Source organism: Diabrotica undecimpunctata, chromosome 2 (assembly GCF_040954645.1).
Source record: "Diabrotica undecimpunctata isolate CICGRU chromosome 2, icDiaUnde3, whole genome shotgun sequence".
NCBI classification, from domain to species: Eukaryota; Metazoa; Arthropoda; class Insecta; order Coleoptera; family Chrysomelidae; genus Diabrotica; species Diabrotica undecimpunctata.
This window is the reverse complement of record NC_092804.1, coordinates 146,117,502-146,141,098: the sequence shown is the minus strand read 5'-3', so window position 1 is coordinate 146,141,098 and position 23,597 is coordinate 146,117,502. Positions and strand designations below refer to the sequence as shown.

The window sequence follows — 23,597 nt, the reverse complement described above, 5'->3', positions numbered from 1 at the left end:
CTCTTTCAATCTGTTGAATGTAACAGTGGTATGATGGGGACCATACAACTGATCCAAACTCCAGAATGGGTCTAACGAGACCACAATAAAGTTTTCTAAATGTAAACAAAGACAGGTCCACTGATGTGCGTTGGATAAATCCCAGCACTTTCATCGCTCTATTTGATACTTGGTTGATGTGGCTTGAGAATGACAGTTTGGTGTCTAACCAGATTCCCAAATCTAATACTTCATTTTTCGAGGCTAATGGCAAGTTATTTATGTAGTAAACAAATTCAATTGGATTTCTTTGCCTTGAGAATGTCATTTTATGACATTTGTTTATATTGAGTGACATTTTGTTTAAAGTGCACCAATCATAAAACGATTTAAGATCTTCCTGTAATATAGCAGCATCATTCCAGGATTGAATTTTTCTAAACAGTTTTACATCGTCAGCAAACATAAGAACACTACAATTTTTGATTTGTTGTACTAAATCAACCAGAAACAAACAAAACAAAACAGGGCCACAATGGGAGCCTTGTGGCACGCCCGATGGAACTGTTATTTCAATTGAAGTGTCACTTCCCAAGTTAACTGCCTGCGTACGGCCACTAACAAATTCTGTAATCCACTGAAGAAGGGGATCCAAAATACCCAAAGCTCTTAGTTTTTGTAAGAGAACCCCATGGTTTACCCGATCAAATGCTTTGGAAAAGTCAGTATAGATTGAGTCAACCTGGACTCCCTCTTCAAAGCTGTTGTATATATGATTCACATACAAAACTAGGTTGGCATCTGTTGACCTCCCTCTCATAAAGCCAAATTGTTCAGGATTAAAAATGCTTCTAAAACTCCATGTCAGTTTCTTACTAACCAAACAATCAAGCAACTTGGGCAGCTCTGACTGATTACAGACAGCTCGATAGTTTGATATATCGTTCCTTGCACCCGATTTAAAAATCGGCTTTAAAAAACTTTTCTTCCAGAGACTGGGAAAGCTACCAGTACCAAGTGATCTGTTAAAAATAAACAAAATTGGTTTTATAAGTACACATATACATTTTTTCAGAAAATAGGCTGGGATTCCATCCGGCCCTGCACATAATCGGTTTTTACAATTTGCAATAGTATCATAGACCTCAGTTGCTGTAAGTATTATAGAACTCAAACAAATCGAACTGTCAAAATTAAAAAAAGGTAAAGTATCTTTTTGTTCATCTGAGTAGACAGATGAGAAATATTCTGCGAACATATTGGCAGAGTCCTTGATATTTAAGCTAACCCTATCATTATAGACCATTCTGGATGGTATATTATACCCATTTCTTTTGCTTTTAATATAAGACCAAAAATATTTTGGATTATCAGAAATGTTATTTTGTATCCCATCTAAATACTGTTTCTGACAGTCTGCTCTTAAAATTTCACACTGGTTTCTTAAATCCACAAAACGGTCATAATCATCTTGCCTACCACTAATTTTAAATTGTTTGTGGGCCTGTTTTTTACATATAATTAGATTACGCAGCTCTGACGAGAACCAAGAGGGAAAGGTAGAGGTTTTATATTTCTTTAGTGGAACAAAGTGTTCTATCAGTGAGTAAATTATATCATAAAAAATGACCACCATACTATCAACTGTACCATTAAGAAACAGTTCCTCCCAATTTATACTTGCTAAATAATTATTTATTGAAAAGTAGTCACCATTTTTGAAATCATAAAAGTATTCCTCGTAATTCATAACATCAAAATTTTCTTCACACACTAGTTCAAAACTGATAGCTGTGTGATTTAAACTATTCTCAAAAATTTTATCTACTGCTGGAGTAACATTAATAGATTCCAAATTACTAAAAACCAGGTCCAATGGGACTCCTTTGCTGTTCAAAATATCATTCTTTTGAAAAAAGTTATAGAAACTAAAGCAATTTGCTACAATACTTACAGAGTCATTTCCAGTGCCTGTCACTGTCAATCCCAACTCATCATTGCCCCATTTAGCTTGTGGCAGGTTGTAATCACCTGCCAAGACAAACAGACTATCTGAAAAATTAGTGTAAACATATTCAACAGTTTCACAATGTCTTAAATAAGACTGAGAAGGTGATGGAGAAGGTATATATACACAGCCAATAACAAAATTTTGAGTTTTGATTTTAAATGTTAGGTATAACTGATATATGTCAGAGTCAACAAGAGGAACTATGATTTTTTGAGTAGAAAGGCTCTTTTTAGCTGCGATTAATATACCACCTCCACGTGTCTTTAGAGTGTTTAACCCCACTTCACGATCACATCTATAAATTTCATACTCTGGAACTCCCAATTCAGCATCAGAATAATCTGAATTCAACCAAGTCTCTGCAATCATTACTATATCATAGCAGGAACAACTCAAAGCTTGCTGGAAACTCTGTATTTTTGTTTGCATGCCCCCAGTGTTGAGATAGTAAACACATACATTTGATTTTGATTTCAAGGAGTCATTTTTACTTATATCACGGTCTGATCTCCTCGATCTTGCTGAAAATTTTCAGACTGGCGTTTATTGCCAATCCAAAACTTTCTTAAAATGATGCCTTTGGGCCAAATATCCGGCCTCGAAAAATCTTCCTTGTCATCTGGATGGATGCTTATTTTGAAAGAAATATTTTCACCTTTAACTGGTAACGGTTCAACCTTAAAATCCCTAATATTTGGACAATGCTTCTTAACATGTTGTTCAATAAAGGTGGGCGTAATACCCATTTTTACGCGAACAAGATAAAAATAAACTTTATGAAAAGAACTAGCAAAATTTTCATCTCCTTGGAAATTCGCTTTACCCAAAACAAAGTTTTGGTCATTTCTCCTGGCCTTTCTTCTCTGTACCAGGGTAAATTCTTGGTCATTATCAGCAGAATGTTTATTTCCAAAGTTGTTTATTTTGTTTTTGTTTACAATTTCTTCTTTTTCTCGATGTTTGCTTTGGCCTGAGGTTACATTTTCTTCTTTTTCTAGATGTTCGCTGTGGACCAAGGTCTTTTGGTATTTTGGCAAGTGGGAATTAGAAGAAGAAGAGCTAGCAACGTTGACTTTCTCTGCTTGGCCACCTGATTTCGATCTGTCATTGTCCTCTGTCATTGAAGGACGGGAGGTTGGAGTTGCCACGTTTACCCGGCTTTCTGAAGAGCTCTGATTTAGTTTCGAAGTATCACTCAAAAGTTTCACTTGATTTAGTTTCGAAGTATCACTCAAAAGTTTCACTAACTCCTTGTTGCTGTCGATCACCATTTTAGATGTTATTACAAGCTTTTCCTGAAGATTCTGTTCCAAAATCTTCATACCCTCACTAAGTTCACATTTTACCATTTCTTTTATGGCATCTGATAATTGTGGAATGGTTAGTTCAGAATTTCCTAGGTTCCTAATCGGGCCATCAATATTAGAGAATTGACTTATGCAATCTTTGCACCATATTATAATGGTTCTGGTTTTAGCAATTGCACATCTTATTTCTTGAGAGGAAATCTTGCTACACTCCTTACATGATACTTTCTCGCAGTTATCACAAGCACATCCAAACAACAGAGTTTTACTCTCTTTAAAATAACAGGTCTGATCACAAAATCCGCACTTTAGCTCCTCCATAACTATAAAGGATTATTTAGGATATTTAGGGATTAGTAACCCTCACAACTATTGTATTCTATTCTGCTCCAACCTTTATACCTGGTGGTCATACTCAATTTAAAATTGTTTTCCTATATACTTCTGTAAACTTGTTGACAAATATCTGTTTTTCATTGAGTCACCCGTATCAACAGTTTGGGGATTTGCATACATAATTTATTGTTTTATTACTCTCTCATACATAAAAATACACTATAGTAATGATGATGAATATTATGGGCGACAATATGTTTCGCTATTGCCATAAAGTTAGTAGCTTTTCATATACACGGTGTTAAAATTTAAGTCACTAGTTGGACAGTTTCAACAAACTATGTTTAATTTTTAATAGCAGAAACAAAAGTATTGGTTATTTAAATAAAAAGAGTTTAAATAGAATGATCTAATTGGCACTATTAACATCCTTTCTGTGTTAAAGAAATCGTCGACGTCGATCAAATATACGACTACTCAAAAACACAGAAGGAGATAATATTTCATCAAAAATTACATTTCACCAAAATTTCATCAAAACGGCAGCTCTAGAATCAATATTTAATTTAAATTTATTATTTATTAAATTAACAATACACCTCATCCTAAGACTAACCAGCATTTTATATTTAACCTAATCTTCTACTTTATTGTCCTAAGTATTTCCAACTATTCACATTAGAATCTAATAATTATTTCTGCACGCTATACCTCAAGCAAGCAAGCAATTTAATTAAACCCAGCCTGTGAGACATGTTCACTTCTAAGAATTACATTCGGGTCTAACAATTCATTGGAACGAGGTGTATTAACTCGAGTAAAAACAGGAGTCACTCCACCGCGCTCGAATGCTCCAGACCATTCCTTTCCCCCATATAGCACTCTGATGCGCGATAGGGGTACAACTATCAGCCAAATGCTCTTCATGTGGGAGTCCTGGGTAATAGAACTACAACATGGTTTCCTAACCGAATTCAAAACTCAGGACAGCGCATTGTCTCTATAATCCTGTTATCTTACTGTGGCTTATCCGCGAACTTAAATTGCTTACTTGGGCCTCAAGTCTCCGCTCTGAGCTAGGCTCAGTTCGGCGACTTGGTGCTGAAGGGGTTGGGCCCTACGTGCCCGGGTTTTTCATAGTTTTTGTTAATATTTTTTTGTGGCTTACGCCGGTTTTTGTTAGTAGTTTTTTGATTTGTTTGGTGGCCGAAGCCGTTTTTTGTGCGTTTTTTGGATTTTTTTTGTAGGATGCCTGAAACATAAAATCAGAATAAATGCATATTAGTATAATAATTATGTACTTAAAATTAACTGGGTCCACGCTGTACGTTGCGATTGTCCACGAGTTTTTTTGAGCTACGAACTATCTTATTGGCGTGACTACTGAATATTGAATATTGAATATGTGACTAGGATGGTTCTCTATCTGCGCGAACTTTGTTCTTGCTTTTTACTTTATTATATCAGTTACTTTAATTTGTTGTAATTCTCTGAAGAGGAATCTTTCTGCAACGTATCTCGGTACGTTGACTGCTTCTCTTAGGCTGCTATTATGTGCCGCTTGTATTTTCTTTTTTGTTGTGTTACATATGTGTCCCCATGCGAGAGATGCAGATGTTAGTATAGGAAGAATTATACTATTTATTAATCTTATTTTGGTTTTTATTCTGAGTTTACTTTTTCTTCCTACTAGTCTTCTTATTGATGCTCTTGCCATGTTGGCTTTTTGTATTGTAGCGTCTACGTTTTACTAAACGTTAAACCTTTGTTCATGATTACTCCGAGGTATTTTGCTTCGCTCTTCCACTCGATGGGATTGTCTTGCACAGTCACCTGTTCTTCTGGTTATTGGTGCCTCTTTTTGAAAAGTACAACCTGTGTCTTTTCGGAGTTTATAGCGATTTTCCATTTTAAACTCCATTCTTCTATGTCATCTAGCGCTGTTTGTAAGTTGTTTACCGCTATGTCTACATTTCTGTGTTTGGCCGCTATCGCTGTGTCGTCGGCATAGTGGCTTAGTAATGTACCTGGTGTTCTAGGTATATCTGCTGTGTATATCGTGTACAGTAGAGGTGACAGTACCGCTCCCTGTGGCACTCCAGCCTCTGGGTTCCCGAGTTCAAATAGAACCTACTCTTGTGGCTATGTTCACTGCCCGAATTTAAAATAAATTTATACATTACCATCACTGCAACAGCTCACCGCGCAAGCGCGGAGGCTAAAGCTGGATTTTATTATGAGTTCAATTAACTAAGGACCCAAAAGGAACCTCGTCACAACATCAACCTATTTAATAGTATACTGGGTTCGACTATTTTCTGATTGACCAAGTATCGAAAAGTACAAACGCCAATGTAACGGAGTACAAATAGGAAAAATCGACTATACTTTTAAGGCTGCAGTAGAGCACGATCTCATTGTCTCCATGATTCAGTTTAAAAAGTGGTGATTTAAAAGCAAATAATTTTTAAAAATCCCATCAATATATATAAAAAAAAATCAGAATCAGTTGTTGAATCAAAATCAATTCCTCATTCCTCATGGGTGTTGCATTTTTTATGTCATACAGTACATATTTCATTTTTACTTTTATTTATAGATTTTTTACTTTTATCTCCCAACGAGGTTTGTTGAAAGGGACTACGTACTTAATCTTAAAATCTCTTAGGTATTAATTTTTACAATACCTAATCCATATCGCGATAGTAGTGATCAGGCCGAGTGTTTTGCCAAAAGCGTATACAATAATTATTGAATAGATAAGTGCCTAATCCAAATAAATCATAAATAAATGATTGTGTTTCATATATTAGATATTTATCTGTTTTATAACGGTACATATTCCATATGCTACATTAAATAATAATAAATAAAAGTAAAATTGCATAACCTATAAATATGAATTATATCTCCAAACATTTTGCTATGACTTAGCTTTCATTGTCTTCTACTGGAACTAGAAAAATCCATTTAAATTTTTTTTTATTTTTCAATAAATTTGTAATAACTTTTGACTCCGATTGGTTTATTATTCAGACAGAGTTAATTGTTACTAGAATAGAATAAAATAAAATAGAATTTATTTAGTCAATATACAAAACTAGTTTTGTTATTGATAAGTCACACGAATCATCATGATTCTAACTTTACAACCCTGTGTGGGTCCTAGCCTCCTCAAGAATTTCTCTCCAGTCATCCCTATCCATCGCATTTCTCCACCTAGCAAGTATTCCCATATTTCTCATGTCTTCATCGATGTTATCAAGGAACCTTGTTCTGGGTCTTCCTCTTCTTCTCTGACCAATGGATCTATCAAGGAGCGTTTTTCTAGCTGGGTCATTTTGTTCCGTCCGCATTACAAGTCCTATCTACCTCAGACGTCCTATCTTAATATGTTTTACGATATCAGGTTCCTGGTATATCCTATAAAGTTCGAAGTTGTATCGTCATCTCCACACTCCATTGTCATTAACTGCTCCACAGATTCGCCTTAGTACTTTTCTTTCGAAACATCCTAATATGTTTTCATTATTTTTTGTTAGAGTCCAGGTCTCTGAACCATATATTAGGACTGGACGTATTATTGTTTTGTAGTTTTATTTTTGTATTTCTCAATATAATTGTTGATGTAAGGAGGAGATTGAGCACAAAATAGCATCTATTGGCTGTAAATTTTGTGGTTTATCTTTGCGGTAGTATTATTTTCAGTGTTAAGCAGCGCTCCAAGATATACAAATTCGTTCACTGCTTCGATAACGTCGTTTTCTATATCGAGTGGTCGTAAGATTTGTGGTTGTGTGCTTATTTTCATATACTTCGTTTTATTGGTGTTTATTATTAAACCCATTTTTGTAGCTGATTCTTTTAATGCTACATACTCCTCTCGTTACAAAGTACAGCGTTTTCCGTTCTCCCAACAATATTGATATCATCAGTGTAGGCCAGGATTTGCACTGATTTATTATATAATATTGAACCAGTGGTTGTGATTTTTGACATACGTATTACTTTTTTCAGAGCCAGATTGAACAGTATACAGGAGAGAGGGTCTTCTTGGCGCAGCCCATAGTTCAACTGGGAGATTATTTATTCCGGGTGATTTGTTTCTGGCTAGTTTTTTAACTGCATCTTTAACTTCAAGAATCGTTGGTGGTTCCTCTTCCCCTTTCGTCTGCTCCCCTTACCTTATACCTTTTATCTTTCAGGTTTTCTTCTTCTGCCACCATATTAAGTGCCTAATTAAAGTATTCCACCCATCTATTCAATACATCTTTCCTTGTTGTTAATAGGTCGTTATTCTGAGTTCTGCATTGTCTTGTGGTTACCTTGAATTATTTTCTGTTGATGTTGATGATCAACAACAGAATAGAAATATTATTACAAACAGAAACTTTCTTATAAAATGCTCTGAATTCTTCCTCTCTGTTAAGGTTTTCTATATATTTAACTTCTGTATTTAGGTGGTTTCGTTGACAAGTCAAAGGAAAAGTGACAGTTTTTGCATACACACATATAAAATTTTTGAAAAACATTACAAACAGATATTTAATATTAACAATGTAAGAAACTACAAATACACTAAATAAAAATATAAAAACATGAAATATCAACATACCCTCACCAAACTAGTACTATTGTGTAAAAGCTGTACTTGTGTACTCTGATTTTGAATAAAAACAATGTTTCAAAAAGTGTGATTTGATTTTAAGCTTAAACGATAATAAGTGAAGACTTTTTACTTCATCTGGCAAAAAATTAAACAAACCAACATTAATCGAATTTTTTATGCCCTTCTGCCCTACTGTCAACCTAAAACGTTGTGCTCTAATAGCATCTCTAAATCTTGTATCGTGATCATGGAAGTTGGAGTATATGTTAAACTTACCTTTCTTAGCATGAATTTCAATCAGCGTCTCAGATATATAGAGTGAAGGTAGTGGCACAATACCTAAATCCAAAAATAAAGGTTTAGAGTGTCCCCTATGCTTTGATCTTGCAAGTATCCTCACTATTCTATTTTGTAGTTTAAAAATTCGATTTGCCTGATAAGAATTACCTCAAACAGTTATTCCGTATTGTAGATGGCTATGGAATAGTGCAAAGTAGCACACTCTAAGGGTACTTTTAGGAATCATATAAACTATAAGTTGCGTTGCGTATTAAAAATATACTTGTAGCAAGTCTAGAACTCAAGTAATCTGTATGAGCACTCCAATCCAAAAAATCATCTAGAAAGATTACTAATAGTTTAACACTATTTCTTGGGATATACTTCCAATCGGAACTAAAAATCAAATTCTGATTTTTCTCTTCATTTAGCTTCAGCCCATTATGTAAAAACCAGTTTTTTGCTTTCTTGGTATCACTATCTATTTTAATTTTTAAATTATGCTGATTAATATCAGTATTAATAAGAGTTGTATCATCTGCGAAGCAAACACAGTTTATACTAAAAGTATAGAGAAATAAATCGTTCAGCTAAATAAGAAACAAAGTGGGTCCTAATATCGAACCTTGAGGAACCCCATATTCGACAGTGTTAAACCCAGAATAGCTGTTTTTAAGAAAAACTGCCAGTTTTCTATTTGTTAAGTATGATGTAAATAGATTAAGAGTGTTTCCCCTAATACCGTATTTTTGAATTTTTTCCAACAGTAATTCATGCGAAACACAGTCAAATGCTTTGAGTAAATCACACAATGTCAAAGACACAAAATGATCTTCCTCCAAGCCATCAACTAAATCTTTCACAATTTTCTGTATAGCTAGTGTAGTGATACACTTTTTTCTAAAGCCATATTGATTCAGAGAAGTATTTCTGTTTTTCTAGGTATTCTATCAAACGAACATTTAGAATACTATGGTTTATTTTAATTCGTCTTTATGATAGCCGAGTTGATAAGCAAATTAAGTCCTGTGCCTACCTGGGGCTTAGTCGGTTAAGAAGCGTTACTATGGTTTTTCTCAAAACCAAAATTATTCAAGACGGCGTCACAACCGGAAAACCACAGAAAGCATATATATATATATATATATATATATATATATATATATATATATACATATATAAATATATATTCTCCCAGCGTACGAAGTGAGCAACATATCAAAAGAAACTGCGGTTGAAGTGAGGACCTACTATACAAAATGAGGTCCAGTATATGGACCTGAGTTAGTCAATCAGTGTAAGACGTGTTTGTGAGACTTTTTCGTAGACATGTACAGCAAAAACTGTTTTTTACAAAAAGTGGGACCTCATTTTGTATGGTCCACATCAATTTTTAGTTCAGAGATTTCCCGTATAGAGGCGCTGACTTTTTCGTATATTTTCTAACCATGTATATTCTATGCCCTGTTGAATAACTTACGATACACATAGTGAGGACCATACAACTGGCAACATCTGTTCAACCAATCTTTAAAACAGCGGATCGTCGCATAAATTCAAACAGTACAAAATTATATAATACTTTAATCCTTTTTGAGAGCGTAGGTGCAAAATTTCGGTCGAATTCTTTTTAAACGCATTTATTTTTTCGAATCCTGAGGAAACTAATAGATATTTTTAAAAAAATTAAACGCAGAATAAAAGACTACATTACTGTCGAGGGCAGAAATTCCCTTATAATAAAACAATATTGACAACAAATATTTTAATTTTAGGCCAACTTTTTTTTTTTTTTTTTTTTTTTTTTTTTTTTTTTTTTTTTTTGTGGCATTGACTTTCGTCATTCAGCCAGTCTCGAAAGGTTATAATATATTCCTTAAAAAAGTATAGACAGATAAGTACAGATTATTTCTCTCAGATAAATGCACAGCGATATCCCTAAAACGAAATAGACGAATAATTAAAGAAGAACACGTCGAAGGAAAATACAAGGACACTCGCTTCTCGTCTAGGGGCCCGTCAAGACATTTATTTTAACAGACAAACAATACTGGACCACGGATAAGGTATTGTTACATATAGGATAAACAAAGGGTACAAGTCTAATCCTATACACGCTCATGAAAATTTTCATGAACGAGTACCAGGTTTATAAAGCTATGCATGTGTCTGACAAAAATTCTATAATGAAATTATATATTGTTATAGAACCTATGGCTAACAAAGACTGTATATTATATGGAGCGTATGTATTGCATTTAGTTAATTTTGTATACAGGGAGTTTGAATGCTGAATAAATTTAGGACATTCAAAGAAGATGTGATCGAGGTCACCTAGCTTGCCGCAATGTTTGCAACTATCATCATCGATGACTTTAATTTTAAATAAATGGCATGGGTAGCATGCATGTCCAATGCGTATTCGATTTATAGTAGTAATATATTTACGAGGAGCTTTGAAATTCTGAAACCAGGTTGTTTGAGGTAGAGTTGGTTGTAAAGAGGTATACCTTTTAGAGTTTGTAGAACAGTAATGTTTCCATTGCTCTTTCCATCTAAGTTGCTGATTTTTTTTGAAAATCGTAGTAACATCTGATGTGTTAAGCATATATTTCAACGTAGAGCCAGTTGTTACACTCATTTTAGCCAAGTGATCTACATATTCATTGTGTTTGAGACCAATATGTGCTTTGACCCAAATAAATTTTATGTTGACTCCAGTCGATGATAAATGATACAATCGGTCTTTTATTTCAAATATGTAGGGGTTGCTAAATGTTGAGGGTAATTCAATGTTTTTTATGCTCTGCAAAACTGAAAGGCAATCTGACAGAATTAAGATATGTCTATTACAGGTGTTTTTAACATATTTTAGAGCTTCAAGTATAGCTATTGATTCCGCTGAAAAGATTGAAAATTCATATGGTAGTTTATACTTGAAATCTACGTTTGTAGCAGGTAAAAAGTATGCGCATCCCGTCCCTTCTGTTGTTTTTGATGCGTCCGTGTATATTACTGTGGCTTCCCTATAATCCTGCAATAGAGATATTAGAAGATTGCTACTCATAATGGTGTTCTCACTATAAGTGGGTATTATAACCTGAGTTCTGTGGAATAAAGAATAGTAGTCTAAGCTTCTGTCAACCGTGTCCAATTTCTTGAAAAAAATAGGATTATTCTGTAATGCCATGCATAAAGGCGGGGAAGGTTTTTTCTCCCAATATTTGTTTGTAAGATCTGACTCGTTAAGTTGACGGACGCTTGAAAATAACTGGGAGTTAGTTAATAGAATTTTAAGAGGGCTTTTTTCACTTAAAAAATTTCTTCTATTTTCCAGGGGTAGCTCAGCGGCTTCAACATATAAGAGTTGTATAGGGGTTGATCTCATAGCACCCAAACATATCCTCATAATAGAATTTTGAAACGTGTCGATTTTTCTTAAAAGGTTCTTAGGGGCGGAACCATAAAGGGTAGCACCGTAATCTAGAATAGATCGTATATATGCGCGATAAAACAACAAGGATGTTTCTACATCGCAACCCCACCACGTTTTAGTTGTCATTCTGAGGAAATTGCTGCCTTTGTTACATCTATCAAGCATGTACTCTATGTGTTGTCTCCAAGTTAACTTCTTATCCAAAATAAGGCCTAGATATTTGACATGATTTTGAAGCTTAAAACATTGATCGTTCAGAATGATATTTTCATTTGTAGGAATGTTGTGTCTTGTGAAGATAGATACTACTGATTTTTCTATAGATAAATTGAGACCATTCTCTAAGAACCATGAAAAAAGGGATTCACATACTTTGCTAAGGCTTTGTATACAGGTTTCATATTTTTTGTTTTCTGTATAGATGCAGAAATCGTCGGCATACTGTACGATTTTGAATGAACTGTTATTTATTTGGATGTTATGTATGTCAGAGCTGTATATATTGAATAAGATTGGAGATAAAACTGAGCCTTGTGGTATACCTTGATAATTATATCGCGGTCCAATTAGCTTGTTATTATGATCTCTTACATAGATGATCCTCTTTGTGTAAAATCCAATTATTGTATCCACGAATGCGATTGGCATATGAAATAAATTAACCATTTTATTTCTTAAAGTTGACAAGCAAACTGATTCGTATGCTCCCTCAATATCCAAGAATAGTCCTGTTAAATAGTTGTTTCTGGTTAAGGTATTTTGTACATCTACCACAATGGTTGTTAGAGCATCTGGTGTTCCAAAGCTTCTTTTATAACCAAACTGATTTTCTGGTAGCAAATTATTTTTTTGTAACCACCAATCCAGTTTAAATTTTATGAGTCTCTCTAGAGTTTTAAAAACACAGGAAAGTAACGATATTGGTCTGTATGAATTTGCAATATTTGGATCTTTACCAGACTTTAGGATAGGAACCACAATGGCGTTTTTAAATGAATCAATAACGATGTTATTTTGAATGATGTCATTAAATACCTGTAACAGCAGATCTTTAGGCCAACTTTTGTTGACAAAAACATCTTTATGTTTTTCCTGTACTTCAACCTACTCGTGCTTGTTTGGTGGTAGTTTTTTGTTTAAGTGGGATTTAAAATGGGATAAAACAATTTCTCTTTGGAGTTTCGTCCAGGGTTCTAACGTTCTTTTTTTATGTTTGCTAGGCACAGTATTTCTTATTAGCTGGAAATCGTTAGATTATTAGTAACATATTATGACGTAAAAATTTATTAATCACTATATTATGCGAAACTTTGTCCAAATTCGATTCGGTAAAGATTCTTATAACAAAACTAGTCCGTGAAACTGACCTACATTTTATGTTTTGTTCGTGCATCTGCTATAACTATACAATTTATTTGTTTTGCAGTGTAAATGTTGATCAAACTGTCACGGACTTACTAAGTTTTAGAAAAATGTGTCCGCCTTAGATAAAAAATCGAACTGTTTCGTTATTTCCTTAAAACATAATAAATACTGACAAATATCGAGGTGGACTGTTTTCCTTGGCCCACATTGTACCACATAATAATTCAATATAAATTTCACATACCTGAACTATCAGTGTATCCTCCATTTTGATTATTACTTTTCTTAACTAACGCCATTTTCAAAATTCTTTCTTTCCTATAAGAAACAATAATTCTTACTGTGTTATACAGAAAAAGGCGGTAGAAACCACTAATCTCATATTTATCGACAACACTGTATGGTCCTCACTTGATGAGCTGCAAGCAAATATACACGTAAAGTTGTCCTCAGTTTGTGTGCATAACCAACTAAAAAATATATAGTTTTTGGCCATAATGGCCTCACTTGGGTGGCCATATACTTGAACAATACGGGACACATATACGTAATTTTTTTTGTGTATATTGATCATTTGTATATATTGTGTATATTGATCAATTGCTATTTACTTGTCAAGGTCACTATAAAGAGTTGAAACGATTGTCTAAGTTTGCTACCGGTCCTCACTAAGTCCACACTTTGATATCTGTGCATAATATATATATATATATATATATATATATATATATATATATATACATATATATACATATATATATATATATATATATATATATATATATATATATATATATATATATATACACTTCTCCAAGAAATTAACGCACCACTTTGAAATATTAAAATATTTTATTAGCGTTAATAAAAATTTCCATTGTAATGTTATATTTTGCAAGCCCCTTGTATATGCTATTCGTACACTATATATTTATTGACTGTGTTTTATCGCTATAGTTTTTTTTTGCAACAAAACAAAAAGAAGCAAAAAATGTACTTATTCTATAAATATACTAATTTCCAAGTGTTCAACGAATTTTATTCGGCTACTGTTTAATTGTTGATTATTGTTAATTGAGTTTATTAGGGAGCGTCAATCACGTAATTTAACCCAAGATGAATGTGCCCAGGCAGTGATACTGTCGGAAGAAGGTTGGAGTTACCGGAAAATTGGTTGTTGGTTTAATGTGTCCCACATATCCGTCTCACGGGTGTTAGAAAGATTCCTCGAAACAGGAGATCCTACACGCAGACCAGGGCAAGGACGAAACCGGGTAACTACCCCTATTCAAGATCGATTTTTAAGAATTTCTGCTCTTCGACAACGTTTTGTAACACATCGAAGTCTACAAATTCGGCTTCGAGACGTGCATGCTATACAAATTAGAACTGAAACTGTTCGCCAGCCACTTAGGGAATACAACCTAACACCTAGAATTGCCGTCAGGGGTCCTCTATTAACTGCAGAGCATCGAAGGGGGAGACTACATTTTGCCAGAGAACACGTTAATTGATTAGAGGCTGACTGGGAACGAGTGCTATTTACTGATGAATCCCGATTTTGTTTGTACAATAACGACAGACGTGTTCGTGTGTTGCGACCACCCATCGAACGATATGCTCAGTGTAACTTCTCACACACCAGATTTTTGGTGGAGGATCCGTTATGATGTGGGATGGTATTTTTTTGACCGCACCTACGGACCTAGTGGTCATAGAAAATGAAACTGTTACAGCTGAAACGTACATATTGGAGATCCTGGAGCAATATGTATTACCATTCGCTCCTTATATCGGTGAAAATTTCTTACTAATGCAAGATAATGCCAGACCTCACGCTGCACATATCGTCAGAAATTATCTAAAAGAGGTAGAAATTAATACTATGGAATGGCCAGCACATAGTCCGGATTTAAATCCGATTGAAAATCTCTGGAATATCCTTGGTAGGCGATTAAGAGCGACACCGATCCAACCAAACAACTTACAGGAAGTGGGAGAGAGGCTGATCCAGATTTGGAGAGAACTAGACCAAAATGAATTACGGCAATTAATTTTAAGTATGGGCCAACGATGTGAGGCTGTTATACGTACTAGAGGTGGAAACACTCGTTATTAAGACTTTTTTCATATTTTAGTTTACTTTTGTTATCATTCTTTTTTAGGATTTTCCTTTTTATTTTTTTTTTCTCCTGTATTTCAACATGTTCTGATGATTAGACAAATTGTTATAATTACTAATAAAATGTAGAGTAAATCTGGTGAAGTTTTATTTTTTATTCTTTGCCTGTTTACAAATAAAATTGAATTATTGAAGTGGTGCGTTAATTTCTTGGAGAAGTGTATATATATATATATATATATATATATATATATATATATATATATATATATATATATATATATATATATATTTATAGAGATTGTCATTTACAGGTTAGAGGATTTCAAGATACCTATATATTAATTCCGTTAGAAAATGTGTATGAAAATCATCAAAAACGTGGATTTTTTTCGAAAAAAATTGTAAATGACCAAAGGGTAAGTAAATATTAATAAACTTTTACGTTTGTAATGAAACTGTTGTAATTTGTCTCCTTTCTACAACACAAGTAGCGGGCCAGACGTTGCAACTGGCTAGGTATGTAGACTTGAATTAAATAATCCTTCGTCGGAACAATGTTTTAAGTCGAAGTGGTAATAATAAAGCTTGATGAATTTAAGGGCACTTTATTTTACTTTGCACTGTTACAAAATATATTTATTTACAATCTTATTTATCTAAAACTAAACTTTTTATTTTTCTTCTATGTGCGAACAAAATTTTACGTAGAGCACGTGTATTTTTACACAAATCTCGAGATGTACCTGCTGTCAGGTGCGGGCATCAAGAACGGAGTCTGGTGCAGCTGGGATGACTACTATCTCACGTGAAGATCGAGAGAGGAGTTTGGAATGTAACTACTGTCCGGCACGGGCACCGAGAACAAAGTCTTTGAATGCCGCTTCAATCCAACGTTTTATAGAAAAAAGAGCCGCCAAATTTCAACGGTTTGTGACGAACTTTAACCGTGCCAACGGTGGGTTCTAATAAGCCACTTTTTCTATACATTTACGAAGAAACTGGATAGTTATAAAACAATACAACTAAAAGATTTATTGCCCTTTTACGAGTTCCGAGAACAAATAAACATTATTGACCCAGTTCTAGATAGACAAAAAACTTGTTTTTTCTAACGAATTAGCGATGCGGTTAGTACCTACTAGAAAAAAACATTCATGACCAGTTGTGGTCGTAAAAATGATAACTTTTTATATTGAGAAGAGGAGAATTGGCGGTAATATAATATCGAAGCGTGTTTAGATACCAAACGAAATAACCTGTTTTAGCAGGTGTCTCAACGGAAAACGGACGGGATAAGACACTCGTTTTATTTGAGCTGAGATATATCGAAAATTATTAGAAAATATTTTCGTATTTTATTCATAATTGTAACAAAATAATGAGGGATTATTGGTGATATGTTAAGGCTTTAACAGAAACATTTAGTGACAACAAGCTACAATTCAGATAGGCGAGTAAAAATTATATTGTGTTCAGCAGCCTCACCTTAATGATAAAACGTCCTGCCAGATGTTACGTCCTGCTAGAAGAACTCAAAGATTTTTATACGATCTGCCCTTCCAGCAGGACTTAAAAGATTCCGGCAGTACAAAGAGATTTATCAGTTGCGTACATATGGGTTTTAAGGTAATCTTTGAGGTTTTTTAAGAACATAAACATTTACTAAATCATGTAAAATATATTTAAACTTGACACTTGACGCCCGACAAAATGTTTCAGTTAAAAAAATATAGTGAAATACAATGAAAATTGAAACAAACGTAAAAATTATTGAGTAGACAAAATATTGCAGATAGTAGGGATTGAACGTCATTTATAATAAAAACTTTAATAAAATAAAAACGCTTTCTTTTTGATGGAATTCCTTGTAAAATATGGTATGCGAAACAATTGGGATTTGTCGTTGGAGCACATAACACCGATTTAATTCTACAGTTTTCATAAGAAGTACTTGATTTTTATTGTTTATGATTAATTCGGGAACAAACTATACATTTTCTTTGTACTCTTTGTTTATCACTTTCGCTGATCAATGCTTTTAATCCGTGCTTGAGGCGATTTTCTTTGTTATTTGGTATTGGAGTAGGCCTTTCGTATAAAATCATTTGCGTTTCTTGATTGAGACCAAGTCTTTTTACTAAAGTATTTTAAGGGCTAAGAAAGAATTAGTTTCTATAATACCAAGTAGTGAGGCGTACATTCGGTGTTTCCAATTTTGTGTATTCCAAACTTGTTCCAATGCTAAACCTGACTATTTTATATGATTGTGGATATCAATAGCTGGAGCGCCATTAAAATATTCTTTGTCAAATTTAAACCTGGGTACTTCTTTTACATAAGGAATTCCATTTTCATTATTAATGCGTTTTTTCTTAGCAAATTTGCATTCAATTGTGGTATCATAGCTCCCAATAAAAGTATGGGTTTTTTATCTCTCCACCATACACTTACTAAGTTTACATTATCAATTCTTGTTGTGGCATAAAAAGTGTTCCCAACATTTTCAGGGTATTGTATCTTCATTTTGTTTAAATGATATTGCTTGGTAGCTATTTTTAAAATACCCAAAAAATACATTTCCGTGTTTTTGATTATTTTACTTTGACTTTTAAGTCAGGGTACGAATTTTACCCCACCATTCTTCAATTTCAGTGGCGGCCAAATAATACATCGTTTTCAAGCACTTCTGGCTGATTTCAATGGAGACTGCGGAGCAATTAAAAATTTCTTTTATGGCATCGATACTATTTACTTCTTATTCTGTTCTTTAAGTATTTGTCCCATGTTTTTTTGCTTCTTTACGAGTATGAGAAAAATTAAGTTTATTTAGATAGTGTTTGTTGAAACAAAATGTGTAAACGTTTACAAACGTGCTAGAGAATTAAAAAATTTTTTAAACACATGAGCTCCACACATTGTAGGTATTATGGGCTGAAGAACAACATGCCAAATTAAGACAAAAAAGAGACTTCATTGCAGAAGAAGATATCCCCAAAGAGCGAGTAAAAAGAGTGGAAGATATTCCAATTCGTCAAAGAAAAACCGTAGTAACGGCCTCCGACCAAACGTTTAATGATGAATTGTGGTCACAACAATGGTATCTGGTAAGTTTTTGTTCTCACTTCTCTTCATTATTATTTATAAACGCTCTGATCAATTTATGTATCGTCTTTTCTTTTATGAATATTTAATCAATTAATCTTATATATTAAAAAACGTATTCAACTTAACTGTTATTTTATATATTTTTTAGCGAGATACTAGATCTCGTTTAGACCTTCCAAAATTAGACTTAAATGTTCTTCCTGTGTATTATATGGGTATAACTGGTAAAGGAATTCGAATATCAATCCTCGACGATGGAATTGAATATACACATGACGATTTAAGAGAAAACTATGTAAGTTACCTAATTATAATAATATTATAGTTAATTTAAGAGAAAACAATGTAAGTTACAATGTATTAGTTCATTGCAAGTATCGTAGTCTGATATAGTACAAAGTTTGATATATTTAATTTTATAATTTTCCTTGCGACACTCTTAAAATAAACTTCTCTTCTTCTTGTACTTGTAGATCTAACAATTTGTTTATTGCTAAAGTATTTCTTGAGATATATACTACCAGCTATCTCTCCACCTCTTTGACGGTCTCTCCGATGGTTGCTTGTTAGGTGGTTTTTTTTTCAGCGCAATTATTGAAAGCCTATGCTCCTCCTATGTACCATACTCTTCGTCTTGGCTACTCTAACTGATTCTATCTTGTACGAGGCATTATTTCTTGAGAATATTCATTCTTATATGTATGTCACTTCTTGTTTTCCCTTATTGTTCATCATTTCGGTTGTATGGAGTATACTTTTAGTTTTATTGGTGTCTTCCTGTACTTCCATGTACCTATGGGTTATTCCATTCCATTCATTATCTTATTTATAGCATAGAGATCAAACAGAAACTCTCCATTCTCATTGATAGCATCTACTTTGAATTTTTGTTTCACTGCTGGTAGTGTGTCGTTGCCTATCCTAGCATTAAATAGGGTCTCCAAAAATGAGTAGTTTTTGGTTGTCATTAATTTTGTCGATGGCTTCTTGTAGTATGTTGCAAAATGTTGTAAACGCCTGTAGAATTCTGTCGTTTACGTATCCTATTTGTTCAATACTTTTTATGTATTTCTAGTGTAATAGAATGTGTACTTCTGTGTGAGTTTACCACTAGATATTTATTATTATTATTATTTATTATCGTGCAGGCAGATCCTGTATGGACAGTATATTCTCTCTAAAACAAGTTATCAAGACAAGATTAGCCCACAACCTTTCAACTCATATAGTCTTTATAGATCTGACAAAGGCATACGATAGTGTACCACTTTCAATGCTTTGGGTAGCAATGGAAAAACAAGGAATAAGCAAAAAATATACAAGCAGTACAACAGCTCTACAAAAATATGACGGCAAACATTAAAACTGGAAATAGATTAACTAGAGAAATTCCTATTAGTAAGGGCCTAAAGCAAGGCTGCTGCATAGCACCTACACTCTTCAAAATATATCTAAATGAGGCACTCTCAGTGTGAAGAAGAAAGTGCTGCAATATGGGCATTCCAATCGGAGATGATAGATTGTACACGATACACTTCGCTGACGACCAAGCCATTCTAGCTGAAGACGAGAGTGATGTAGGCTACATGCTTAGAAAACTGGAAGATGAGTATACCAACTGGGGCCTTACAATTAATATACAAAAAACTGAGTACTTAGTTGTAGGAGAAAAACCAGAAAGCCTACAAATCGAAATGGGAACTATAAAACCAACAGACAATTTCAAATACTTGGGAGTCCAAATAACATCAAAAGCAGGAAGTAGCGAAGAAATACACTCCAGGATTGGCCAAGCAAGATCAGCCAGCAGACAGCTACACGGACTATTATGGAATAAAAAAATAACAAAAGAAAATAAAAGAAGAATCTATAAAACAATAATAGAAAGTATTGGGCTGTACGGCGCCGAACTCTGGGAAATAAACCAAAGAAACAAATAAAAAATTAAGGCCATGGAAATGAACTACTGGAGACGATGGTGCCAGCTCACTAGACTTGATAGGGTGAGAAACGAAGATATTCGGAGAGAAATGGAAATCGATCTAGACATAATAGACACAATCGAAGCCAAAAGACTTAACTGGTATGGACACCTTCAGAGAATGCCTAAAAATAGATGGCCAAAAAAATAGAATAATGGACTCTGCCAACTAGAAGAAAACGAGGTAGACCAAGACGATCCTGGAGAGACGATGTCGACGATGCAATGACCGCCAGAGATTTAACAACTGAAGATTGCTTCGACAGAAAACGCTGGAAATTAGGATGCGAGAAGCGGCGCCAGCTGTAGAAGACTCGCTTGTTATATATATATATATATATATATATATATATATATATATATATATATATATATATATATATATATATATATATATATATATTATTTATTATATGCATTATTCCTTAGGCTTTATTTTTAGTCTCTGATAAGCTACATGTATCTATTCAATGTTTGCTCATTTCATAACTTGGTTCCTGATCTCTTCTATTCCAGGATGATATGTTCCAAGTCTGGTTATGTTTAATGTTTGTTTTCGTTTTTGTTTGTCCTTTGTCATTGCATTATTCGTCATAGTTTAATATTTTTGTCTTGGTTCCGAGGCAGATTTGGTTATCCGAGCCTAAATGTCTTCATCCAGGTAGGGGCCTAACCTAATCCGTAAGTTTCTCCTCTTTTATCCGAGCTTCGGACCGACACCATGACCCCGAGCTACTTAAAATTCAGTCAGAGTTATGCAGGCAGGATTTAACATAAATTTGAAATATAAAAATTACTAATGGTGATTAACTTACTTAAGGTAATGGACGTTGTCGCGGATCTTTACAGTACTTTACTGTATACTACATAGTTTGGATACTAAATAAGTTATTGTATTTAGGATCCTGAAATAAGTTGGGATTGTAACGAGGACGATAATGATCCATATCCTAGACTAGATGCACCAAAGTCCAATAATCATGGTACTAGATGCGCTGGAGAGGTATCTATGATGGCTAATAATCGGAAATGTGGCGTTGGAATAGCGTTTGGAGCAAAAGTTGGAGGTTTTCATTGCTTTTTTAATATTAAAATAGTATAAGAACTGTATTACACAGGAAGAGAATAAAGTCTTTAAAATAAGTTACAAATATACAGGGTCTTCCATAACACTATACCACATCAACGATATGTTTTTTTAATAAAACACCCAGTAACTTATTTTAAATTTAAAATTTTCTTCACTTCCTTGTTACAGAAATACAAAGTGCTTTCAAGGTCTTTCAAGGTGTTGTACAGGGTATTAGCCAAACTGAAATAACTCTCAAAATTTCAATGAAAATTGTAACAAGTTCAACGCCTTGTGTAATTAAAAAGTGGTAGGATAAAAAAAAACGACCTATTGTAGCTATATTTTTTAAATAATTGCCAAAATTTATAAAAATAAATAATTTTGCTAAACATCTTTAAATCTAATAAAGGGTAAGTCAAAACACAAATTTACTATTTACTTGGTATTTTTAAATGCACTACTCTGCATGTTATATCACCATTCTAAACTGAAGTCAATCTAGTTTAATTTGTACCAAGTATTTCCTATGCCCATATTTAATAGTTTTGGAGGTGTTTTAAATTGTAATGGAAAAAGGGATATTTCATAATTATTTATTTATTTATAGAGTATAGATATTTTATTAATTTATCATTTTTATTTATTTTAGTATTTACAAATATCTTGAATTATAAAATTTATTATAATATCTTATCACTACAGCTGTTTCGGCAGAGTGCCTTTCTCAAGTGATCTATTTTTGGTATGTGTTTACACTTAATAGTCTTTAACTGAATAGGTTGAGGAGGGGAAAACTGTTTGTCTCAAGTTAGTCATTCAGAATTATGTCTGTATTTTTTAATTTGTTAATTTCCATAGATTCTAATAAAGATAGCTTAAGACCTTTATTTTGGATGTAAAGAATTTGAATCATTAAAAGAATGATTATGATCTTGAAGGTGAAGTGCTTATGTAGAATATGTTTTTCTATTATTGAAAGCTCTTTTATGTTGTGCTATACGTTTGTTAAAAGTTTTACCAGTTTGACCGATGTAAGTTTTTGGGTAATTGCCACATTTAAGTTTGTATACACCACTTTTTATTTTGGCTCTTGTTGTTTTAATAGATTTGCCTAAGTTGATGTTTGTTCTAAAAGCTCTCCGTTCGGCTCGCGGAGATAAGAATACGGCCGAGGCTAGAAAGCCCTGCCTGTCGTAAGAGGCGACTAATGGGTAGGAATCAGGAGGTGGAGAGCCGTCGCTTGAGGTGTCTAGTCTGTAGAAATGCACTCGGGGCGCTTAGGCGTCACGGTCACCGGTCTACACTCCTAGTATTCGAGACGAGACTCTCGTGGAACCATTCTACTCTCATTCCATAAGAACCAGGTGACGTTAAACGAGCTGAGCCCGTATGCATCTTTTGGCCCACACCACCATCAGGGGCGCCAGTGTCTCGGCACGTACCCACCTTGGAGATTTATTAGTGGTAGAGGAGAGATCCTCAGCGGCGACCTGTCTACGTACGAGGTGGAATTCCTCAGCCTGCGTTACCTTTTCGCCCCTGGGGGGACTAACGGATGGGTACACGGGGACTACGGGGAGGGTGGCGCCTCGCGATGCTCTGTGCATCGCGCCACCCTCATTTTGGTGTCGGACTCGTAGTGGCAATGGAGTCGCTGACGGTCGGAAATACTAATTTCTTATGTAGTTTTTGATTTCAAATTTTATTTTTGTTCGTTGTAGTTCTGCTGTTTATTGTTTACTGCTAATTGCTTAATGATATTTAATTCTAAAAAGTTGTATAAATTTATATTTTGACATTGGAATTTCTATTAATCTCTGTAACATGCTATGGCAGGCTGCCAATTTATGTTGTGTAGGATAGGATGAATTGTGTATAGTCGTGTCAGTGTGAGTAGGTTTATGAAATACGGAGAACTCATGTTTGTTTTTAAATCTAGAAAATTTATGGATTGATTCTGTTCTGTTTCTATTGTGAATTCAATATGACTAT

The 23,597-nt window shown here is 34.0% G+C and overlaps 1 protein-coding gene across 1 annotated transcript in view; it reads left to right on the top strand.

Moving 5' to 3' along the window:
* Nucleotides 1-23,597, top strand: part of LOC140435020 (neuroendocrine convertase 1-like) — a 56,914-nt gene that overhangs the window by 8,329 nt on the left and 24,988 nt on the right. The window contains exons 2-5 of the mRNA XM_072523681.1: nt 15,759-15,863; nt 18,369-18,551; nt 18,701-18,847; nt 21,435-21,600. Of these exons, the coding sequence (XP_072379782.1) occupies nt 15,759-15,863; nt 18,369-18,551; nt 18,701-18,847; nt 21,435-21,600 (601 nt within the window). The remainder of the gene's footprint in view (nt 1-15,758; nt 15,864-18,368; nt 18,552-18,700; nt 18,848-21,434; nt 21,601-23,597) is intronic.